The 18,487-nt window shown below is 41.2% G+C and overlaps 1 protein-coding gene across 2 annotated transcripts; it reads right to left on the bottom strand.

Annotated features, from left to right (window-relative positions):
* Nucleotides 1-23: 23 nt before the first annotated feature.
* hephl1b (hephaestin-like 1b) lies at nt 24-18,236 on the bottom strand. 2 transcript variants are annotated; one of them, XM_061751582.1, is made up of 20 exons: nt 17,898-18,236; nt 13,678-13,922; nt 11,990-12,202; nt 10,646-10,831; nt 10,302-10,556; nt 9,790-9,958; nt 7,994-8,133; nt 7,756-7,887; nt 7,469-7,674; nt 6,989-7,130; nt 6,006-6,218; nt 4,987-5,203; nt 4,769-4,908; nt 3,572-3,697; nt 3,384-3,490; nt 2,278-2,509; nt 1,489-1,628; nt 1,220-1,373; nt 1,078-1,098; nt 24-397 (listed from the first exon to the last, which is right to left on the bottom strand). In XM_061751582.1, the coding sequence occupies exons 1-20, from the start codon at nt 18,068-18,070 to the stop codon at nt 318-320; spliced, it is 3,291 nt and encodes a 1,096-aa protein (XP_061607566.1). In that variant the 5' UTR covers nt 18,071-18,236; the 3' UTR covers nt 24-317. The 2 variants fall into 2 exon arrangements, with proteins under 2 accessions (XP_061607566.1, XP_061607565.1); XM_061751581.1 differs by having other exon boundaries at nt 6,989-7,133; nt 17,898-18,234.
* Between the last annotated feature and the right edge of the window lie 251 nt (nt 18,237-18,487).

Below are 18,487 nucleotides of genomic sequence, written 5' to 3'. Positions count from 1 at the left end.
CATGACACCAGTGTACACAATACTCAAACATAAACGTTTTAATTTCACAATTAGATTTGTATCAAAATATTTGCTGCAGCCATGCTTTACAAACCCAGCTGAGTAATTGAACATAGTGCAACATGACAACATAGAAAGCTTCTATACATATAAAATGGTTCTATATTACTATTACACGCACTTAAACTCGCACATTCTTTGAAATATTTGGACTTGATTGACATTTTCAAGAAGGCACAACATCAAGTAAGCAAATACTAAAGTGTGATTTTGCCCCCTTTTTTTCTCCAGTGTATTTTCACAGTTCCCAGAATCTGTTAGTGCATCACAACTATGGCCAAAAGTCCAAATGTGAGGGAGAGAAACAACATCTGCATGGCGCCTTCAGGAGCAGGAGCTGCAGCAAGTCATAGCAATAGAAAAAGGCACAATGGTTAATGACATGAAAAGCTAATAGTGTACTGTGAAGCAGTGATCTATCAATACAAGGGCTGGTTCAGAACCCAACATTAAAGCCTTTGCAATGTATTTTGTATATGAAATCACATATTATTTCAGGGGTGGGCAAACCTTTGTGTTCAAGCGCCAAATTAAATTTTTAAAACTTGTAGTTGGGCCAGGGGCCTCACTTATTAAAAAGTGTTCCGGATTGTTACTAAATGTCTACACGCACAAAAGCCGAAAATGGCATGTGACCCAAAAATAAATAAATAAATAATAGTAATAAATGTAACGTGATTTTCACACTTTTCCCCACCGCTCAATCTGTTGTGGTACAGTCTTGTTGTCTTATGTCATCTTGCGTGAACCAAAAAGTAGCATGATTAACACAGATATGGCACGCCATAATGCTTTCACTTTAAAAAAAAAAAAGACAAATGACTGACTGTTTTTACTTTTTGCTGTTTTATTTTGTTGTTTATTTTTGCTAAAAGGCATGTTCTAACTGCTCCTGAATAAAATAATGGTATGGTCCTGGGATTTCCTGGAAAACCTCACTTTTGTGAACAGTTGGTGAAGATCTGCACCCCACTTATTAAACTGTGAGGCGCTACACTGTCCATCATAACATCTTACCATGTGACTTGATCTCTGATTCTGAAAAAGAGCAAATGTGAAATAGTGAAAGGAATCCTTTGTAGTATGTATTTATTATACTCATGCAGAGTGTGTAGCTACTGTGGACTGTATTAGACTGACACGCATGTGACTAACTTACCATTGATGGTGAAGGTGGTCTCCATGCCTGCATGGATATGGTCAGTCACGTGACAGTGGAGCAGCCACGTTCCTGGGTTTCCAGCCACCATCTCCACCGTTTGAAAAGTCCCAGGGAAGAGGTCAAAGACGTCTGCGCGGTGCACACGGTCAGTCTGACACAAACAAGGTATTGTACGTTGAATGGATCTTGTGTGATTCAATTAACATTAAGAAACCAAAGCTGGGTTTGTGTGTGTGCATGCGTGCGTGCATGTGTGTGAAGCTCACCTTGTATGTAAAAGTCTCAGCATGGAAGTGTACAGTGTGCATATCTACTTCGTTGCCCATGCCCAGTAGATACCAGTCGACCTTTTGTCCCTGGGTCATTACCAGTCCATGGAGGTTGCCATAGAGTTTGCCATTAATCCCTACAACACCCACATTTACAACATGCAAACGATATAAGAGCTTTAATTAAATTGGTGGATGAGAGATTTGCACAGCCGCCTCACATTTATGAGGTTGGCGGTTTGAATCTAGGCTGCGGGCTTCCTGTGTGGAGTTTGCATGTTCTCCCCTTGCTTATGTTGGTTTGCAAACTCCAAACATAAAAGCAGAAACCCAGAACTGTGCGGCAGACATGGAGTGTCAGAAAGGTTCCAGGATCTTAGGAAATAGGGGGGGGTGAGCCAGGTTGGGTGAGGTTGCTGCAGCGTGGTTATGTTCATCTTGGTCTGGAACTGTCGGATGCTCAGGGCATTGTGAGGAGGAACGTTGTCATGGTGACACAGCCACGAGTTGTCCTGGCACAACTCTCTACTCTTCTTGCACACTTAATGAAGGAAATGCCGCAGGATCTCTTTGTAAATGTGCTTGTTGATCGTCTGGCCCACATTGAAAGGGAAAACCTGTCATTTGAGATTGAAATACTGTATATATTTTGTGACACCAGTCCTGGTGTTTTCCCGACACACCTCGTATTGTTAGGTGAATGCCCCCACCCCTGGGTTGATATGTGAGCCTTGTGTTCTAAAATTCTTCAGTTTGCTTCTTTAAATGATCCTCTCCCTTGCTTACCGTGCATCTTGTTGCTCTCCTCAAAGTCTTCATCCGGTACGAAGGTGTCAGGGTCCTCCCTGAGGTATGTTCTGATGTTCTCTTTCAAGTAGTGGGACTGGTTTTCATCGTGCACCATGAAAAACAGCGCAAACTCCTTCTCTATGTCGAACCTCTGTCGGTCCGGCCCCTCACCCCTCAGAGTCCCGGGCCTGCAAACCACCAGCGGGCCCAGAAGACCACTGTATAGATCCTGAACATGCACAAAGGCTTCATCATTAACTTTCCTTCAATATGTCTTGTGTTTAACTTCCACCTTTGGACAAAAGTTTTGCCACACTTTGACATTCAATCGACAGAAAGTGATAAGATCTACCTAAAGGACTTTAACAGAATCAAACTCTTCTTGGAAGACTTTCTACATTGTGGGAATGTGTGTCCATTCATGCAGAAAAAACATTTGTCAGGTCAGAGGGCACTGATGTTGGCTCATTCCAAAGGTCTTTGGGTTAGTGTTACAGCGGAACTAAGGGGTCGAGTCAAACCCCAGATTGATTAATTGACAGATTAAGAGATGTGTCCCAACGTTTTTTAATACACTGTAAACTGGTGTACTTCCATGTGACCTTTGCTGTATATACAGCGCCGTGAAAAAGTATTGGCCCCCTTTTCAAATTCTTATGTTTTTGCATAGTTTCTCCACTTTAATGTTTAAGCTCATCAAACAAATGTAACTATCAGACAACTATAACCCAAGTGAACTTAAAATGCTTCTTTTAAATGGTGATGTTCAGGCTTGGGTGTCATCAGTGAAAATTAACCAAAAGTTGTGATTATCCACAATTAATTCATGTTTTAACAAGGGGGTTTCATAACTTTTTCACACAAGGCCAGGTAACATAACTTTTTTTCCTTAATAAATGAAATCACCATTTAAAAGCAGCATTTTAAGTTCATTTGGGTTACATTTGTCTGATATTTACGTTTGTTTGTTGATCTTAAACAAAGTGGGGAAGGATGCAAAAATAAAAGAATTTGATAAGGGGGCCAATACTTTTTTACGGCACTCGCGACTTGACCTCGGATAAGCGGAAGAAAATGGATGGATGGATGTAGGCAACGTGTACCTTGATGAAGTCAACGTTAGAGTAGTAGGCGTAGGATATACAGTTAGGATCTGAGTCCCCTGGTCCGGAACTTTCTGGTACATTCCACGACACCACTGTCAAGAGGCCTGATAAGAGATCATGGATAATGCTCAATGAGCAATCACAAGCTAAATGAGTTCTGTACTATTTTTTTCTTTCATTCGTACCAGGCTGCACAGCAAGGGAAGAGCTTGAGGTCTTTACTCCATGTGCAGTAATGCTAAATGGATGCCGGGCTTTGTTCTTGAAAAGGACCACAATCTCTTCTCCCACCTCTGATTTTATGATCGGACCTGCATGGAAAAGAGAACATGCCAACTTTGATGGATTCCAGCCTTGCCTTTTAAAACGGCAAAAAGGGCCCCCTATAGGGCTCAGTGAAGAAAAAGGTGGATTTAGCTTGGGGGACTTCAGGGGCTCAAGACAGATAGTGGGGAAACTTGAGACTGGCTACTTGAGAGATTCCAATCTGCTTCCTAAACACTTACATTACCTAAACATCAACCCCCTAACACTCCTCAGGGGTTGGGGTTGAACCCCCCCCACACACACACACAAACACACACCTGGTAGCCTGTTTTGCACATAGATCTTGCAAAATTGCAGCACCAAAGCCATAAAATTAGGTCCGACTTGTATTGGCATTTTAAACAGTACTTAGTGAGGCGGTTTATTACCGTAACTATATGCTTTCACACAGCGATGCGGCATCCCCAATCAGATTAGTAGCATAGCTACGTCAGCGCTAGTGTTTGGTGTGACATAAAATAATTGGTGGACATTACTTTCAACACAACAGGGTGAGCAGTGAATGTCGAGGCTCATTTAATCCAAGCAATTCTGTTGAACTACATTGCAGCTACATTACATAGTTAAAATGATGAAATTCAAATTTAAATAACAAAGCACAAATGCGGCATTGTGAAGCATGTGGCTGCCACGTCTTCCTCCTAGAGGTTCAGGGTTCAAATCACTGCTCTGACCTGCCTGTCTGGTGTTTGCATGTTCTCCCATCCCTGTGCTTGTGTAGGTACTCGGCTTCCTCCCACGTTCAAAAAACATGCATGTTAGGTTCATTGGAAAAATCTAGATTTCCCAATGGTGTGAATGTAAGTGTGAATCATTGTTTCTTTATATGTGCCCTGCACTAACCTGTCCACGGTGTACCCAGCCTAAGCAGCCTTTTGCCCAAAGTTAGCTATAGGATTGACCCTGAACAGGAGAAGTGAAAAAAAATGGATGGATGGACATCAGTCAGTAAGAGTACTGCAGCTTTTTCTATTTCCACCGTTTGTCCCACTGGTGAGGTGTGTGTATTGGACTCTGTGTATTACTATTATGATTATGATCAATCCAAATCTTACCCAAAATTCCCAAGTGTTCTTGATTGGAGTCCCTTTTTTTCTCAACACCGAAGGTTTCATCCGTGTATTCTCTATACACGACCTTCTGGTATCGCGAGCCAATTCGGTTCTTCCCTGTCCCCACAAATATATTACCTGGACTGAAAAAAAATGTCATAATAATTCCTCTCCATTAATAACCAGTAATAAGTTCTATCCTAAATCCCAAACTCGTATACCTATCCTCTGATGTGCTGTGGTGTTTCTCCAGCTCCCACTCCCTGCTGGGTGAGTAGTCCCACTCTATTTCTTCAGCGGCGATAAAATACTGAACCGTTTTGGTAGGCGCTGTATGTGTTCTCTTCATTTTGCGGCCAGGGCAGGAGGTCACCCTGTACTGCTGCTTCATGCCACCTGAGTAGTGGTCTGTTACTCTGCAGCTCACTTCGTAAGTGTCTGTTTGAAAAAGTGAGAAGTCAAGGAAACACAGTAGGAATGATAATGGAGGGTATTTACATATACTGGGGGGGAATCTTTGATTCTGTGCTTTTGACTTTGTGGAAACAGTTTGGGGAAGGCCATTTTTTATTCCAGCATGGCTGTGCCCCAATGCGCAAAGCAAGGTTCATAGAAGCATGCTTGGATGGGTTTGGTGTGGAAGAACTTGAAACAACCTAACCTGCTCAAAACCGTCAGGCACCTCTGGGATGAGCTAAAACAGAGATCGGGATCCAGGCCGTTTCAGGTCCAACATAAATTACCTTGCACCTCACAAACCTAGACACATTGAGTCTTACAGTCTAGTCAGAAGAGTGTAAGGTGTGCAAAAGTGTGGGACAAACTCCACCTTTTATTTTATTTTCACTCCCTGCAGTGGAAGCGTAGCTAGGTGTCCCAAAACCTAAAGCAAAATTCATTATCAAACGTTCTTGTTTTCACTTATTTCTTTTATTGCCATTACAGTCTGGTTGTGGTAGCTAGTGAATAGTGTAACTTCTACTTTAACTGTGCTGGGTGGAATCCCTCGCAACTGCATATGATGAACGACTTGACATTTTTCTATTGCAGGAAATGACAGAATGTTATGGTTTCCCAGATAAAGACTAGGAAATCTCAGTGCTGTCTCCGGAAAGCTAAACAAAATTGTTGATGACATACCATATTTGCTTGTCAAATACACTCTGGATGAATGGGTGACCCCTCCTCATTCATTTAGAAAACAGGATGTGGTGTCCTTGTGCATGTTTGTGAGACTGACCAGGAGTTTGTGGCCGCATTTCCGCGGTAGTAGTGGTATGAGGGAAGAGGTTGAGTGTGTCCCGCGTGGTGCCCTGCTTTTTGAAGGTGTTCCTCTCGAAATAAACACCATGGATGTCCACCTCGGTGCCCAGACCAAAGGTGTACCACATAACTTTGTCCCCGGCACACATGTCCAGTCCAGGAAGGTTCCCGTACATGAGCCCATTTACAGCTGTTGTAATGGAAGAAAACAGGCAAGAAAGTATGAACTGAAAGCAACAACGTAGATACGTCCCACTATGGCCGTTTGACCACTGCACTTTATTTACACGAGTCACCACGGCTGTACAGTGTTCCCCTGCTACAATGCATATAAAAAAAAAAGTCTACACACCCCTGATCAAACACCAGGTTTTTGTGATTTAAAAAAACTACACCAAGATAATCATTTCAAAACGTTCCACCATTAATGTGACCTATAACCTTTACAACTCAATTGAAAAAAAAGACATTTAGAGACATGAGGTTAAACTAAACAGCAGAGATAATGTGGTTGCACAAGTACCGACACCAACATATAACTGGGGATGCAGCTGTGTTCAGAATTAATCAATCAACTGCCACCATATATGTGAAGGACCTCTGATTAACCCTAAACAAAGTTAAGATTTTCTAGTCGGCTTTTCCTGACATTTTTTTCACATCTTACAGGGGAAACCATGTTCTGTGCAGAGAGCTTCCACAGTGTCAAAGAAATCTCAGCGTTAAACTGTATCAGTCAAAAATAGGTTAATTTGTACTGGTGTGTTATTTAGGCTATTGATGAGCCACGTGAATGTGGTTTGTTGGTAAAAAATTATTTCACTACTGTACACAGTCAATGTGACGTGTTCATGACTGTGCACATGCTAGATGCATGGTGTGGATGCTTTAGGATCATTTTTTGTTTTAAATGCTTTGCCACTATCTTGTGGCATCTGTGCACAATTACGAACTGCTCACCATGCATCTTGTTGCTCTCCTGGAAGTCTTCATCATCTACGTTTGTCTCATTGGTGCCTAATGTGTCGATGTTCTCCTTCAAATACCAGCTCAGGTTTTCATCCATGACAGAAAAAAGAAGAAAGAATTCCTTGTCCACACCCTTCTGTCAACAATGTGAGTAGACGTCAAGACATTAGTTACATCTGCACAGTCTATTGAGATCCAATACAAGATCGAGCTGCATCCAATATTCTGCCCTTACAAAAATAATGTTAACTCTTGATTGACACTGTCTGAGAGGTACAGTATTCATTTCCCCATGTTTCTTATTGTGATTGCAATGTAAAACTGCACTACATCATCCTAACAAATGTTGTATTACTTTACCCCTATAATAAGGTAAAACGATTGTATGAGAAACACCTTTTCAGTATGATGCAGTGTGGTTCTGCCCCTCTTCCAACTGTAAACTAAATTTTTTTTAACATGATGAGTAACCTGAGTTCCGTTCTCCCCCAACGTTCCTCTTTTGCACACGAGCAGAGGTCCCACTAATCCCGAGTTGGTGTCCTCAACTGGCGCTGTTGCAGAGTAGTACAGGTAAGGGATGCAGGGAGAGTCAGAGGACGACGGACCTTCCAGGACCTGCCAGGTATAGGTAAAGGTCTCCCCCGGAGCGACGTGGGCGCCAGGTTTGTCAACACCTTATGCAGAGAAAGAACTGTAACTGACACATCAGGTACCACATTGTATCTTGTTTATATGACTTCAGCACATTCATTCACCATCATCATAGCTGCTTCCTTGGAAGTGTTTTTCATAGTGCAGGCCATGAGGATGAATGCTGTAGTTTCTATCAGCCCGATTCAAGAAAGTCACGTTGAGGGTGTCTCCTTCCTCTGCCCTCAAGATCGGACCTTTACAAATACAGGGCACATTGGAAGCAGATTGGATTATGTAATCTGAAGGCAAAATTGGGGGAGGGTAATAAAATTTAGAATTAGATGAATTGATAAGACTCACCTAAGATTCCCAAGTGGAGAGAATCAGAACTCTGTAATTTTTCTGTGCTGAAGGTATCGTCTGTGTACTCTGTGTATGCCACCTTAATATAGGTACCGCCGATCCGACCACCATCTGTACCAAAAAATGTCTCTGATGGACTGGAAAAAAGGCATGTGTGCAAATTTAGCTGGAGTTTGTACAAAAAAGGCAACATAAATTTGAGAAAATTAGCATTTCTGGACCACTTAAAAGACCTGTTGTTTATATATAGTCCTTAAACTGAAAATAATAATAAAAAAAAAATGTACTAACCATAACCAAGCGACAAAATACTCAAAATATTGTGTTTTAATGCGTAATACAATCTAGCATGTAATATAACTTTTTAATATGATCTTGTACTAAATTCAATTGCGAACACAAAAATATACGAATGAATGAATATAAAATATTTTTATACAGTAAGTATGGAGCCAAATTGTTACAAACTTTGGCTGCACAACACTGTATAGACTTTGATAACTGAATAGAGCTCTAAATTACATGAAAAATAAATTAAATTTTTTCACAATTGTCAAAAAAAATAAATAATTTTTACCGGCATTACCAGATAACTAGCAACCCTTTATTGCTCAGTGACTGTTTTTTGTCAATGTCTTTATGTCTCAAAAGTGTTCTCTGTCAATTGACTGTCTGTTGTCGTACTAGAGGGGCTCCTACTACCGGAAACAAATTCCTTGTGTGTTTTTTGGACATACTTGGCAAATAAAGATGATTCTGATTCTGTATCTGATGATAGTTTGAAGGAACTACATTTAGTAACTTTAAAGGTGTGTGCAAAAAGGATTCTTAACAAAATTAGATAAGTATGATTTATACCAAGAATGTTATTTATTACAATTAATTATAAAATGGGGTTTTCTCTGGGTACTGCGGTTTCCTCCCACATTCCAAAAACATGCATGGTAGGTTGATTGAAGACTCTAAATTGTCCATAGGTTTGAATATGAGTGCGAATGGTTGTTTGCTTCTATGTGCCCTGTGATTGGCTGGCGACCGGTTCAGGGTGTACCCCGCCTCTTGCCCAAATATAGCTCGGATAGGCTCCGGCACGCCGGCGACCCGAGTGAGAATAAGCGGTACGGAAGATGAATGAATGAATTATAGTGTGGGTGAAGTAAACGTCACCAACATCTTAGAGTAGTCCTGAAAATTACATGAAATGACAAAGACATCCATCCATTTTCTGAGCCGCTTATCCTCACAAGGGTCCCGGGAGTGCTGGAGCCTATCCCAGCTATCATCGGGCAGGAGGCGGGGTACACCCTGAACTGGTTACCAGCCAATCGCAGGGCACACATAAACAAACAACCATTCGCACTCAAAGTCACACCTACGGGCAATTTTGAGACTTCAATTAACCTACCATGCATGTTTTTGGGGATGTGGGAGGAAACCGGAGTGCCCGGAGAAAACCCACGCAGGCACGGGGAGAACATGCAAACGCCACAAAGGCGGGGCCGTGGATTGAACCCCGGTCCTCAGAACTGTGAGGCAGACGCTCTAACCGTGCCGCCATGACAAAGACAATACAATTTTAAGCCTCTAAAATTATTAAAATAAAATGTGAAAAATACAATTCACCAAAATGTAATCATATTCATATACATAAAAACAAAATAACCCAAAAGTGAAGTTGTGTAAAAGTTATGATTGTAATCCACCCTAGTCTACCTCGACTTTGCAATTACAGCATTTTGGTCAGTGTCCTATAAAGGACTAATAGGCTGTCCTCTTCGATATGGGGCTCGTACCTGTCGGCATCAGTCAGGGAAACATTTCGGATCAGGTCTTTTGCCAAGGGAGCGTAGTTCCACAACGTTTTCTCTGCTGCCACGTAGTAATTCCGGACAATACCACTCATCACTGTGGAGCCGGTCTCATTGCTGCAAGACTTCACTTGATAAAATGCCTGCATCCCAGCTGCAAAACGACAGAAGCATTTGACACGCATTTGGGATGTCTTGGAGACTCAATACAGAACTGACAGTCAAACTGTTCAGATATATTGTTGGCTTCACTTTAATCTCTTAACTAAAATGTTTGAATTGAAAAATTCACCTTTGATATTGTCACAGATAAAATAAAATTCAGTTATGGAGATGCTCATATGATACAAAGGAATGGTATTTCCCCGGTGTATACAGTAGAGCTCAGTCATTTCCCTGTTGGAAGGACTTTGAACAGCTTTAAGATACCGTGTAGGTTTGTCATGTTTACAGTACAGGACAGCATGGGGAGAGGGGTTAAAGGTCAGGTGCCCTACCCTGCAGGTGGTCATTAACTTGGCAGGTCAGCAGCCACTTGCCCCCCGCCGTCGGGACCATCTCAGCTGTAGCAAAAGTGGCTGGGAAAAGGCTGAGCACGTCGGTTCGGTGGCCGCGGTCCAGTAAGGTATTTCCATGGAAAAAGGCAGAGTGGATATCCACCTCGTTACCCATGCCAAACAAATGCCAAGACACTGCACGGTGCTGGCACAGCTCAATTCCGGGCAGGTTACCAAAAATGTACCCATTAATGGCTATTACACAAGGGGACAAGCAGAGGTTAGAGAGAAGGAGACAGCTGACACAAACATAGGTGGTCCATTTGGTTTTGAAAAGCTATTACCATGCATAAGGTTTGACTCCACAAAGTCTTCATCATTAGGGTCGACCCCAGCTGGATCGGTACATCTGTCAATGTTGTCCTTGAGGTACCAACTCAGGTTCTCGTCCACTACGTTAAACATCAGGAAGACATCCTGGGCCACGTCATTGCGAGCTGTGCCCTCTTCACTACTCTCCTGCAGGATTCCTGGTAAGTCAAAAAAAAGATACTATCCAAGGCTGGATTTCCACTGCAGGTCTAAGTGCCCAATTATGATAAGTGCTTACATCCAGTTTTTTGGGAGGAAACACATATCTGACATAAACAACTCTCATGCACACATGCCAAAACGTAAGCAAAAAGTACACAAGAGGGTGACCTGGAGACTATCTCAGCTGACTTTGGGCAAGAGGCGGGGTACACTCAGGACTGGTCACCAGACAACAACCATCACTCTCACATTTCCACCTATGGGAAATTTAGAGTCTTCAATTAATCTGACATGCCTGTTATTGGAATATGCGAGGAAACCATACGCAAACACATGAGGAAGATACAAACTTCACACAGAAAGCTGAGATTCAAACCTCAAACCTCTAGGAGGCAGACATGCAAGCTACATGCTCCACCGTGCCGCCTGGCTAATATGCTTTATTGTTCAAATTCAAATTCCAGTTGAATGATTTGATCTATGCAGAAGAGGCAGCAATGTAGTTTAAGAGATACTAGTCATCTTTTTTTCTATCACACCACATTTCTTGCGCGGAAGAATTCATAGGGCTCTACATTACGACGCCATAGGCCAATAAACCATTTATAAACCTTAAACTAGTCACACCCCTATGCTCTTTGAATAACAAATAAGGTTTTTTGGGGGGATGTGGGAAGCCAGAGTACCCGTAGAAAGCCAAGCATGGGAAGAACATGCAAACTCCACACAGGAGGGTCTGAACTGAGGTTTTAACCCTGTACCTAAGAGTCGGTAACCACTAACCCGACATGCTGCAGTTTTTTTGTAAATATTTTTTTTTGCATTACTTGTATTTGTTTTGGGTAGATGTGTGTGTATACGTTTATCATTCAACGTCATCGTGCTTACATTGACAGGGTAGATTTGATCTGTCTGCTGGAGGCACATTGACTGATATCCGATGTACAGTATAGCAGCTTGCGAAGGAAAAGACAGGACAAACAGAACCAAACACTCACATTTTTTTTACTTTTAACAACCCATCATTAATGGTGGTATATGCCCTCTACTCAGTATTATTCTTTTTTTTTTTCTTCAGGAGGCATAAAAAAAAAAAAACTAAATCAGTTAGATGCAAGTAGGAGGTCACAATATGTAAGCACACGCCTCCATACCTTTTTTGCATGTAAGCAGAGCCCCTATAAGTCCAGAGGCGATGTCCCGGGGGGCCTCCAAGTGAGAATGGTACACCCAGGTCAAGCAGTTGGCGTCGCCATCAGTTGGGGCAAATTCGGGCCTGACCTCCCACCGGTAAGTGTAGCTTCCCCCCGGTGGTACGGAGTCATCCTGCTTAAGGTGACCAGATGTCCCGTCTGGATAGAGTGCTCCTGGAAGGCCAACACACACACACACACGCACACAAATATCTGTTTCAGTGTACATTCAAAACTTACTGAACAGTGTACATATTACCTATAGGTGGGATACATAGATTTTCATGATGCCTTCCTAAATGAATATAATTACCATTTTCTTGATTAAAATAAAAAATAATATGATTTGTCAGCACCTAAATAGTAATGGAGGTATGTACCTATTTCTACTTGACATTTGACACAGTTTTTCTCAGCATGTGCTATCAGTATTTCTTCTAGGGTAGGCAGAAAGCAACTCTCCTCTCTCTTTTTCCTCGTCCCTTCCCCCTTATCAAGGATCTGTTGTTACAAGGAAAAAAGGCTCAGACTTAAGCCTACCTTATCAATAAAATAAGGCAGGGAGAAGGTCTTATTTGTCCAATTCTTATTCTTTTTTATGCAAATATACATTTCTATTTTCTGTTTCAGTTTCCAAGAAAAAGTCCAAAGACAGCAACCAGCTCTCTCCTAAATAATGGGGGATGGGGGATCTGTTGCATAACAAAGGGTTCAAAAATACTTCAGCATTAGTGTCCAAGAAGATGTCCTATTTCCAACACAAACATCACGTTATGGATTTCCGATTGTTTTTTTGACTGTATCTTGTAATATAATTTTAGATATGTGGCATTGAAGGAGACGTATTATGCAATTCTTCTAAATTTAAAACAGTTCCCAGTTGTTTTAATAAAAGGTCTCTGACATTCGTTCATCATAATATACAAAGGATTAAAGCACACTTAATATACACTTGTTCCACTGTGGTTAAAATCACTTACTTTTTTGAGGAGGGGGGTAGTTCTGTCTCATGCAAAGGCTTAGTGTGAGTTTTGTTACTATGACAACAGAGTTAGGGTGTTGCGATGAAGCGAGGGCTACTCAGTGTCGCCAACTTGGTGACTTTGTCGCAATACTTGGCCACTTTTCTCAGCTTTCTAGCGACTGTCTTTCAAAAAAGCGACTATTAACAAATCCAGCGACTTTTTGTGGTGTTTCTGGAGAGCCTGAGACTCCCTCTAGAGCAGAATATGTTCTAACCTCTGCATCCAGACTGCAAATGAAGCCATCCCTGGCGAGGGCCCATAAAGATTTGATTGTGTTTTTCCTCGTGGAGGCAGCACTTTGTCACTAAGTTGCCGAATTAAACTTTGCCAATTAGTGTAGCAGATCAGTGCATGTGTCGCATGCAGCGGACAGATCGCCAAATTCTAATACTAACTATGACAAACATTCGAGTATGTGCTGGTTCGAAGAAGCAAACACTGCAGCTCTGCTTACATTTTGGCTTTGATTGTCATACCACAATTCAGGACTGCTCGCAGCTAACAAAAGATTTATTGTACTTGGTCGTTAAATTCCAGACGAGATGGGTAACCACTCCCGAGATACAACTATTTGTATAAGTGCAATTAAAAAGTCAATCATTAAATGTCCTTTTAAAAGTCTACCTTCCATGTTTTTCTCATAAAAAACTCCATGGGGGTGCATTGAGTAGCTCCTTGATGCAAGATTTTTCAGGTGGACCACGATGACGTCGTCGACCTCTGCTCGCAGTATGGGTCCCAGGAAGCCCAACCAGGTGGGTCGGGGGGCTTCCTGGTTGTATGTGGCATCGGTGTACTGTCGGAACATGGCCTTCTTATAAACACTGCCAATACGCTGGGGTCCGCTCTCCAGAAAGACTGATGCATGCCTGAAATGGATCACGTAAATAGTGAGAGTATTTCTAATGAATGTTCTTAAATTGATCTGATGAGACTCAGCTAGGTGAAACACTACACCTAAAATAGCCCCAGAAGAGGAAAGAGTCATTCTTACTCCTGTTCAGAAACTATTAGAGGTTATAATAATTTATTCAGAAATACAGAAGTATGTTTCATGCAAATTATAACTAATAACCAGAGGTGGGGGAGGGGGGACTTGATTCAGACTTGAGTCCACAATATTAGGACTTGCTTCCTAAAACTTATGAAAGACATCTCTTGACGCTCGAAGGACTTGACTGAATACTTGAACTACAAAACTTGACAAGTCTTGCCTGTTTACAGTTGGCATTGTTTATAGGACAGTGTCCCATTTTTGTTTTTGAAAAAAAAGTTGTTTTTTTTGTGCCGCACAAACAAACCTGTCCATTCACCTGTAGACTATGATGCAGAGTGCAGAGGCCACCTCATTATGCAAGTATCATCAAGGGAGATCCAAAAGGTATATTACATTTGGACTCAAGGATTGTTTTTGATCAAATTGAAAAAGAGAATGGCATCAGCATGAAAAGATTCTCCCATCCCATCAAATGTAAAACAAATGCCACCATAGGTGGTCTAGCTGCCATCCATACAAACTACTGTATATACAGTATGTCAATGAATACATTTTCTCTGTGGATAAAATGTTACCGCAGCAACAATACAATGTGAGCCGGAGAAAAAAAAAACACCATCATGGTAATGAAATATGTGGAGTGAACTACTCAAAAAATGGGTACATAATATCATTATTCAAATATTAAAGATCAATTCAGTCTTTGTAAATGCAAACGCATTTATTTGTAAAGGCTTTTGAAGGCTCCAAATTGAACAAAAGAAGTGGCACCATAGATGTTTGTCCTCCACACGATTGAATTCAAAGGCTGTGATTTAGTTTCATTCATAATCAATCACAGACTAAGATTCTGGGAAATTAGTCACTGGTCAATGTCGTAATATGTCACAGAGCAAATTGAATGATGTGTTATTTAACTGACAAACAACTAGATTTACGAAAGGACATGACTTTTCCAAGAAGCCTGCAATGTTGAAACTGAAACAGGGAAGGGAAATGTGTCGAAAGTTTAAAACAACCGTTTCTAAAATGCTTAGTCTGACACCAGCCAAAAGATGTAAACCACAGTGATTGTTGGCGTCTGAGGGGGAAAAAAAGCTGTTTGGCTGATCCAGTAACTCAGAAAAGTACAGTTTCATGCAATCATGCTCCTCTGGTCTGCTTCAAACAAGAACTTAAAGGATCTTGTGACAGTCCTAGCTCATCCCTGTTAGCCAGGGTACATGGTGGACTTCTAACCATACAGTATTTCCATCAACTGTACTTGTGACTCGGAGATTCAAACTCTGCAAGTTTCAATCACTGGATTGATATTATTAGAACATTTACTGTAAATTCAGCTAATTCAACAAGCTGGAAGGATTTTGACAGTTTTCTGTAGTACAGTATTTCATCTTCCGAAACACTCCTGAAAATAGACGTCCAAAATTAGGTTTAAATTTTTCATGCACCAAAAAAATGGTTACAGGAATGTTCCCAAACTGTAACAATGACATTGTACCCCTAAATCCAATCCAATATTGGGATGTGCATTGAAAACTCTTCTCCTCCGTGTTTGTGGATGTTTGTTTGTTTGTTTGTTTGTATCGAGTTAGCGTTTGAGTAATAATCTTGCATGTCCAAATACGGTTAATTTATTTATTCATTTTTAGCAAATCAATACTATTGGTCATGTTGTCTGTTATTTGTATGCATTGTTAACCAAATTAAAGTGTTGAAAATAGCTTGTGAACAAATCTCTCTTGTACACTTGAACTGTCTGAGAAGTGTTGAATAATGCCACCTCTTCCTCACTCAGCGGGGGGCTTGTGGCATTATGTCGCCTCAAGATTGAAAGTCTGTTTTTTCAAACGATAACAAGTGAAAATAGAGTATAGTTTGAGTAAGGCTATTTTGTTAATAACGGATCGCTGTAATGCTTCGGTGCAGAAGAAACTAGTCAGCCACAATGTTAAGTGTGTGCGTATTCATTTCTGCCTAATACGCTGCTTAGTCAGCTCATCATTTATTTATTGCATTACTTATGGCTCGAGTTTACGATGATGAAGTAACCATAGTCATTTGCTTTTGGGAAGTATTAAAGGCTTTTTGTCTGGTCAAGGGGTCCGCGTGAGGCCAGACTTGCACGGCTCGGGGCAGCGACGTATCCGTACCATTTGAATTGATGACAGCGTAATACATTTGAGAGGTTTTTTTAGCTAATGAAATGAATGTTGGTGCGTAATGTATAGCAATATAAGGTATAATAACGTCACCGATGTGGTGTTTGATAAATCAAGCAAGATTTGTTTTTTTGTTTTTTTCTTTTTCTGAAAAGTATTGTTTTTGGAAATGCAAGGATTCTGCCCGACAGCGACAAATGTGGACTATACTCCACCTCTTGCCCGAAGTCAGCTGGGATAGGCTACAAAAAAATGCAATGGATGGATAACTACAGTAAAGACCTCACTTTGAGTCCCTTGTAATATAACACACTTCTGGTACTTACTGCAGTTGAGTAAATAATGACCACTATATGAGGGTTAAACCATTGGAAGTGTTCAATCTTATCGAATGACAATGACCTATGGGGTCCCTCAAGGGTCAGTTCTTTGACCCCTCCTGTTCAGCCTGTATATGCTACCCTTGGGTCAAATTCTTCAGAACTTGAATTTTGACTATCATAGCTATGCAGATGACACACAGTTATATCTAGCAGTGTCTCCAGATGACTACAGTTCAATTGAGGTGTTGTGACACTGTCTAAAACAGATAAATATCTGGATGAGCCAAAACTTTCTTCAATTAAACCACAACAAAACTGAGATAATTGTTTTTGACAATAAAGAAAAGAGGATTGCTGTTAGTAAATACCTGGAGTCACTCTCTTTAAAAACCAAAGACCAAGTCCAAAACCTTGGTGTTCTGATATATTCTGGCCTGACTTTCAACAGTCACATCAAATCAATTACTAAAACTGCCTTCTACCATCTGAAGAACATATCCAGAGTGAAGGCTTGCATGTGTCAAGCAGACCAGGAGAAGCTCATCCATGCTTTTATCTCAAGTGGACTTGACTATTGCAATGGTCTTCTAACTGGACTCCCTAAAAAGAGCATTAAACAGCTGCAGATCATTCCGAATGCTGCAGCTCGTGTTCTGACCAAAACAAAGAGGTAAGAGCATATTACTCCAATTCTAAAGTCTTTACACTGGCTTCCAGTCAGCTTTAGAATAGATTTTAAAGTTCTGCTAAACAGTTTAGGTCCTGAATACATGAATGAAATGCTAATGGTATATAAACCCAGTAGGGCTCTGACATTGACAGACTCAGGTCAAATAGTGGACCACAGAGTCCAAAGCAGCATTTACCTATTATGCTGCACGCAAAAGGAATAGGTTGCCAACAGAAGTGGCGTCAGGCCCAAGTGTGCATGTTTTTAAGTCCAGGTTAAAAACTCTTCGTTTTCCCATACTTTCTAGAGCATTTCCACTTTTAAATGACATTTCTTGCACTGTACGCTGTTTTAATTGTATTTTTAGTTAATTGTATTTTATTTCTTTGTTTTTAAATGTTTTTAATCATGTAAAGCACATTGAGTTACCTTTTGTATGAAATGCGCTATATAAATAAATGTGCTATGCTTGAAACCAAAAAGGAAAACTGTAGGCCTATATTGCTTGCAGGTGTCCTATTAAGACCAAGTTATATGAGGTGAGTGTTTTATTATAGTCACTGAAAACACAGAAAGAGTCACTGCTGACTCAGTAGAGCTGACACTGCCCTCACTGTGCATTCTCCAGTGGAAAAGAACCTCTCTTCGGGCATTTGACTGCATGAAAATGAACCCATGAATGGTGCACTCACTCATCATTTGCGACGTCCACGTTGTTCAGGAGGTTTTTTCCACTTGGTGCGTAATCCCACAAGTCCTCTACAATCGCCACATAATAGAGCCTTTCTCGGCCCCGCGTCCCCTCCGCATTCAGAGAGAAGATAAATAAGAAACAGACAGATAATAACGTAAAGGTCCACGCCATGGTCGCGTGGGAGGCGAGACACGTTCACCCTGAAAGAAACAAGTGGAGGAGAAACTTCACGGACCGTTTCAGTGTGGGAGAGCGCTCACTGCGAAGGCAACAGGAAAGACGACTTGAGAGTGTGTCCGAGCGAAAACAGTCAGTCTATTGAGCAACGAAGGCAGCGACCGCCTCCGTGGAATGATGCATAGAAGAAAAAGAAAAAAGCGCAATCCTCTCGCGATAATTATGTCAGATTTGTCATAATTGTGATCTGTCCTACTGGGAAATTAATAGTAATGGTCGCAATTATGTGAAAGTGCACAGTCGAGTCATGGAAAATTCGTGATATACTCTTGTCAAATTTCCACATGACGATCAATTAGATAGCTGCAACTACTTTTTTCTTGTCTTTTCCATACCCCCACTATGTTGCAT

This window comes from Phyllopteryx taeniolatus, chromosome 17, assembly GCF_024500385.1.
Source record: "Phyllopteryx taeniolatus isolate TA_2022b chromosome 17, UOR_Ptae_1.2, whole genome shotgun sequence".
In the NCBI taxonomy this organism is placed as follows: domain Eukaryota; kingdom Metazoa; phylum Chordata; class Actinopteri; order Syngnathiformes; family Syngnathidae; genus Phyllopteryx; species Phyllopteryx taeniolatus.
This window is presented reverse-complemented; position numbering and strand designations above follow the sequence as displayed.

Excerpts from the sequence above, each read along its gene's own strand:
- hephl1b (XM_061751581.1), bottom strand. The coding sequence starts at position 18,070 with ATGGCGTGGACCTTTACGTTATTATCTGTCTGTTTCTTATTTATCTTC. Across the intron at positions 10,832-11,989 it reads TCTGCTTACATGCAAAAAAG|GAATCCTGCAGGAGAGTAGT; the intron begins GTATGGAGGCGT and ends TTGACTTACCAG. Across the intron at positions 1,374-1,488 it reads CTGAGACTTTTACATACAAG|ACTGACCGTGTGCACCGCGC; the intron begins GTGAGCTTCACA and ends TGTTTGTGTCAG.